Genomic DNA, 6547 nt, shown 5'->3' with positions numbered 1-6547 from the left:
GCGTCTCACAATGGCCATCATATCGCCGCATATTCGTCGTTCCCCATCTCCCAGGCGATCGCTGCAGTGTTTCAGATGTAGGAAAGAGGGTCACGTGGCTCGGGAATGTCTGGAACCGGGAAGTGATGGGGAGGGAAGCCGCCGGCTCAGGGACCCCCTGGGCAACAAGCTGCGCGTTTCATTTGAGGACGAGAAAGAGTCTTTAAACACGGATGGGTCGGTCCAGTCGGCCTAACTCCGACCCAATGTACAACAGGCCTAGAAAGGGAGAGCACGATAGGGGCGGGCCAAGGGACGTCGGGCACGGAAGAGCAGGACGGGGGAAGAGATCACATAACCATCAGACAGCTCAGATCCGGCTCTATGTTTTGGATCCCAGTCCAGATCGGGGACGTGGAGGTCAAGGCGATTGTGGATACAGCGGCCGAGGTCACCATTATCTCCCAGGAGATCCATCAACGGTTGAACCCACCACCCCAGGTGATACAACACATAACCTTAAGCACGGCGGGGAAACAAATGCACCTTACGGGAACACTGGTGGGCCCCATCTCCTTGCTGGTTGCGGGACGGGAATACACTGTGGGAGTGTATGTGGCGCCTATTGCAGACGACATGTTGCTAGGGCTCGATTTCATGAAAAGATACGGTGTTAGTATAGCCCTAGACAAGTCTCAAATGATATTACAGGGACAGGTGATTCCTATGAAGCTAGAGACGAAAGAGGAGCCTGACCCTAACCTAGCTCCGTGCATCGCTAAGGTAGCAGTGTCCCAATACACTGTTATCCCACCACATTCAGTGGCCAGGGTCAAATGTGAAATGGACAAAAGTATGCCCCAGTGTATAGTGGAGCCCCTGGAGGATGGGCAGGTGCCAGTGGTTCGCACACTCCATCAGGAGGGAGAATTCCTGAAGGTATGTGTACTCAACGTAACAGGGCAGAATATCACATTAAAGAGGCGGATGCATGTGGCCAATGCAGAGGCAGTATGGGAAATTTTACCGGGGCCGGGCCCAGCGGTAGCAGCAAGGGCAGTGGGGAGGGTACGAAGCGAAACTCAAGTCAAATTACCTCCCCATATGATGACCATGGTACAGGACGTCGAGGAAACGCTGTCAGCAGAGCAGGCAAGCCAACTGACCCACCTGTTATGGAACTTCCAGGACATCTTTGCCGCAAGTGAATTTGACCTGGGATCATTCAAGGAGGTATCTCACCGCATCGACACGGGTAATGCAAGACCTGTGAAGCAAAAAATACGACGAACACCCGCATGCTTCGCACAGGAGGAGAAAGGACACCTTCAGCGCATGCTCGATGCGGGCATCATCCAACCGTCAGTATCTGAGTGGGCATCGGCACCAGTTCTGGTAAGGAAAAGGGATGCGTCAGTTCGGTGGTGTGTAGACTATCGAGGGTTGAACTCTCGCACCATAAAGGACGTGTACCCACTCCCTCTAGTCGATGAGTGCCTGGACACCTTGGCGGGAAACGAATGGTTTAGCAAGCTAGATGCCAACTCGGCATATTATCAGATCAACATAGCAGAAGAAGATCGGAAGAAGACGGCATTCATAACGAAATACGGACTGTTTGAATTTAAGAAAATGGCCTTTGGTCTTTGTAATGCCCCGGCTACCTACGCCAGGGTTATGAACTTGGTGTTGCGGGAGCTAAATTGGGAAACTGTGCTAGCATTCTTGGATGACATCCTGGTGCTGGGCGATTCATTCCAAAGCCACCTCTCCAACCTAGCACAGGTATTTGCGAGATTCAGAACCTATGGTTTACGCCTGAAACCACAAAAATGCGCCCTCTTTAAGAAACGGGTTGAGTTCTTAGGCAGGATGGTCAGCAGGGCAGGACTAGAACTGGGAAAAGAGGCGATAGACACAGTGGTGAAATGGCAGAAGCCGGGATCATCCAAAGACGTGGAAAGATTTCTGGGACTGGCCAACTACCATCGGACCTTCATAAAGGGATTTGCAGAGTTAGCCGCACCCCTATACGCACTGACCGGCGGAAACAGATTCGAATGGGGAGACAAGCATCAAGAGGCTTTTGCAGCTATCAAAATGGCCTTAACTACAGCTCCGGTGCTGGGATTACCTAATGGACATGACCCCTTCATCCTGGACACCGATGCCTCCGACTGGGCGATAGGAGCGGAGCTGCTACAGGTTCAAGAGAAGAAAGAAAAGGTAATTGCTTATGCCAGTTTCGCATTGACCCCAGAACAGAGAAGGTATTGCACCACGAGGAAAGAGCTATTGGCAGTAGTCAGGTTTACCAGGCTGTTCCGGCACTATCTCTTGGGGCGGCCTTTTACCATACGCACTGACCATGGCAGCCTGGTCTGGCTGGTTAGGTTTAAGAACCCCCAGGGCCAACTAGCACGTTGGCTGGAGGAGCTGAGCCAATTTGATCTAAAAATCCAGCATAGAGCAGGTAAAAAACACAACAATGCAGACTCTTTATCCAGGGAGGGAGGCACTCAACAGGCATGTACCCACTTTCGCCAGGACGTGCCAGTGCAGGACCTGCCGTGTGGAGGATGCTCATACTGTCGCAGGGCACATCAGAACTGGGCGACCTTCCAGGAGACGGTAGATGACGTCGTCCCACTGGCTACGGGGTCGTTCAGATGTGCATGTAACGTTCAGATCCGGGGGACGATTAGACGCGTGAGCACTATAGCCCCTATTCAAGACTGGTGGTCGGAGGATTCCAACTTGGCTGTCTTCCCATGGGACCCTGGTGAAGATGGCCGAAGAAAGCCTGCCGAGACGCTTTATAAGGAAAAAAACGCAGTGGCCCCAGAAGTAGTAGACATTAGGATCATCACCAGAACAACGGCGGACAGGCTAGGGTTGCATTTACTCGAGTTACAGGAGCGGACGGAGAGAGACCCGGACATGAGAATGGTAAGAGAATGGGTGGGAGGCCGTCAGCCAACAGAAGGGGACCTGTTCGGGGCCAGCCCTGCAACAAAATACTACTGGTTAAACAAAGAAGCACTTCTCATGGAAAATGGGCTTTGGTGGTGGCACAAAGTAGATCAGGGGGGAGCCGCCCAGAAGCTTTTGTATGTACCCAGCAGCCTGAGGCAGGAGGTACTGAATCTGTGCCATGATATACCTGATATGGGCCACCAGGGCCGGAATCGCACAATGGAGCGGGTCAAAGCAAGGTACTTCTGGTACGGGCTATCAACGGATGTCGCAAATTACGTGGCATCATGCCACCACTGTAGTATGAACAAAAAAGCATCCAAGACCAGCAGGCATGAGCTGCTTAAGTACCAGGCGGGTGCACCAATGGAAAGGGTACACTTGGACATTCTGGGACCATTGCCTAAGACTCCGAAAGGCAACGAATATCTCCTGGTAATGGTAGATCAGTTCACTAAATGGATTGAGTGTGTGCCACTACCGTCCCAGACGGCAGAGAACACCGCCCGAGCAGCACTCGATGGGTTCTTCACCAGGTTCGGGTATCCGTTTGAAATCTTCACCGATCAGGGCAGGAATTTTGAAAGTGACTTGTTTACGAAGCTCTGCGAATTGATGCACATCCACAAGGCCCGTACTACCGCCTACAGGCCGTCGGCGAATGGGCAGGTGGAAAGGTATAACAGAACCATCATGGATGCATTGCGGTGTTATGCCAGTTCCCAACATGACAGCTGGGACACCTATATCCAACACATAGCAGGGGCCATCAGGTCTAGTGTGAACCGACAGACGGGGTTCACGCCCAACAAGTTAATGCTCGGTTGGGAAACCAACTAGCCAATAGATTTAATGTACCCCCGGGAGGTGCAACTTCAATCAGATGCAGTACCTTACCTAGCAAATTTGCAGAAGGAAATTGAGAAGGCGCATGGACTGGCACGGAAGTCTCTATCCACGAACCAGGAACGAATGAAGAGAGATTATGACCTACGGGCACGGCTACAGGTCTATGAGAAAGGGGACCTGGTTTACCTGCTAGACACGGCACAGGTGAAGGGGCAGTGCCGGAAGCTATCACCGCAGTGGAAGGGCCCAGGCGTCATCATCCACAAGTTCTCATCTTGTTTATTTAGGGTCAAGCTCCAGAATGACAACATCACAGCAAATCATGATAAACTAAAGAAGTGCAAGGACCGTACATGCCCGGGCTGGATTGAGAAGTTTAAACATCATATGTCACAGGTTCAGGACCCAGTGGGAGGGCCATATAAGGACCTTTACTGTGTGTGTCGGCAACCATACGATGGAAAGTTTATGGTGCAATGCGATATGTGCGCAGAGTGGTTCCATGGGGTCTGCGTGGGAGTGACTCTGGCGAGTGTACGGTCAAAACCAGAGTATGCATGTCCTCGGTGTGAGCCATAAGAGCAGAAAAAGAAAAAAAAAGAAAAAAAAAAAGAAAAAAGGAAAGGGAATAGTGTAGTGTATGCAATGTTGAAACAGTTCGTGTATAGTGCAAAGATAATACGGGTAATAATTGTAATAGGACCCATTCATGAAAATAGACTTTTTTACAAAAAAGACATGTTGTATATAGTGAAACGTTTTCCCTCCAACATACCCGTTGTTCTATAGGGACGGGAGGAGTGTAGAGGGAACCACATTCAAAGTGCCCGCCAAGGAGACATTTTACAGTATAGGCAGGGCTGTGCCCTGATTGGTGGACGACGACGGCGCACGGCCTACCCGCGCAGGCCGAGTGGGCCAGATTTGAACTGCATGTGACCCAACGCGGACGACGCCTGCCCGGCACCACTGGCACTTAGGATATGTGCCCATAGGACCCCTAAGAGGCATTGATTCCCTCTGTCCTACCCTTCCTGAGGAGCCTAGACTTGCTCCACCTACCCTACCAGTCCTTCCTCTCCCTACGACGACAGTTCCAGGTGAATTACTGTACTATTGTTGTAACACGTGGGTCACCTCTACAGTAGGTAAACAACAAATGTAACATATTTGTTTACTACAATGTCGGTGCTGGCTGTAGAAGTTGAAAAAACATTGTTTTACTTCGAAATATACTAATTTTATAAGAAAATTCGACGTAAATAGGAGGCAGTAGAGCTGCGATAAGCCAGCGCTAAATCTTCAATATGAAGAATGTTGCTGCTCTCTGATTGGCCAAACGAAACACAGTAGTGACCTCTATCGGCACGCAGGTGAACCAACAATTTTTCTTCCTAAGTATACCTTATTGAATCGCACCTAAGCATCTTCTTAGGGCGCACTTAGGAACCTTCGTAGCAAACCCACTTACGAAGAAATACACAGAGCTTCCTGAATCTAGGTCCAGTTGGGTGGGTGTGGAGCAAGACTAGTAACTGTGTGACTCACTATAGATGTAAAGTGCCTTGTATAGTGACTGTTCCCAGCAAACATTTTCATGTTTTTAAAACATCCTAAAAACGACATTTCATTGTTTTCAGCACGTTTATAATTACGTTTAGAAAAGGTTTTTTGAGAACTTTTATATACAACCTTAGAACGTAAATAATTAACATTTCTAAAAACTTTTTTATATTCTTTTAATTACCTACGTTAAAACGTTTAGGGTAAATTAGGGTATAATAATTTTTTAATTCATATCTGAAATAGAAAGGGAGAGAAAGAAAGAAGACATATCTGAGAAAGAAATGGACATCCTATATATGTGCAAATTACAAATAAATAGGGTACAAAAAGAGAATTAAAATATTATATTTATTTAATTAAGAATGAGTAATACAACAAAATATATGTAATAGCTCGAAATATATAGACTATATCTATAACAGAATATAAAAGTAAAAATTTAAAAATCTATAAAAATCTATATATGCAATATGTGAACACAATAGATTTTGTGATCAAGCAGCCTGTGATTCATGTCATGCTGAGATCAGTCTGACGTTACAAGCAGTTATTGTTACTTAAAACTAAAACAAGTAAAATTTTCCGAGTATACATATAACACTATAGTTTTTCTATGACTAATAATAAAAATCTATTAATCAAAAGTTTAGGACTAATTAACTAAAAATAAAAATCTACAAGTGAATGTAAACAGTCAAGTATAATATTCATGTAGAAAGAGAAAGAAAAAGAGAGAGAGAAGGAAAGAAAGAGAAAGAAAGAAAGGGAGAAAGAGAGAGAGAAAGAAAAGAAAAAAGTCATGTATAATATTCATATTAGCACCATGCAATATAACTTAGATTAAGTAAAAATCTCAGACATTTTTAAATCAAATGAAATATGAGAGCCAGAGAGAGAGAGCGAGAGCCAGAGAGAGAGCGTGAGCCAGAGCCAGAGAGAGAGAGAGAGTCAGAGCCAGAGAGAGAGAGAGAGAGCCAGAGAGAAAGAGAGAGCCAGAGAGAGAGAGAGAGAGCCAGAGAGAAAGAGAGAGCCAGAGAGAAAGAGAGAGCCAGAGAGAGAGAGAGAGAGCCAGAGAGAGAGAGAGCCAGAGCCAGAGAGAGAGAGCGTGAGCCAGAGCCAGAGAGAGAGTGAGTCAGAGCTAGAGAGAGAGTCAGAGCCAGAGAGAGAGAGCCAGAGA

General features: G+C 47.4%; 1 protein-coding gene across 1 annotated transcript; it reads left to right on the top strand.

Moving 5' to 3' along the window:
• Nucleotides 1–3807: 3807 nt before the first annotated feature.
• On the top strand, nucleotides 3808–4383 carry LOC138372351 (nucleosome-remodeling factor subunit BPTF-like). The gene has a single exon (XM_069337632.1). The coding sequence runs from the start codon at nucleotides 3808–3810 to the stop codon at nucleotides 4381–4383; it is 576 nt and encodes a 191-aa protein (XP_069193733.1).
• Nucleotides 4384–6547: the final 2164 nt, after the last annotated feature.

The sequence above is a fragment of the Procambarus clarkii genome, chromosome 38 (assembly GCF_040958095.1).
Source record: "Procambarus clarkii isolate CNS0578487 chromosome 38, FALCON_Pclarkii_2.0, whole genome shotgun sequence".
Classification (NCBI taxonomy): domain Eukaryota; kingdom Metazoa; phylum Arthropoda; class Malacostraca; order Decapoda; family Cambaridae; genus Procambarus; species Procambarus clarkii.
The sequence above is the reverse complement of the archived record's forward strand: the minus strand, read 5'-3'. Positions and strand labels throughout refer to the sequence as shown.

Excerpts from the sequence above, each read along its gene's own strand:
- LOC138372351 (XM_069337632.1), top strand. The coding sequence starts at position 3,808 with ATGTACCCCCGGGAGGTGCAACTTCAATCAGATGCAGTACCTTACCTA.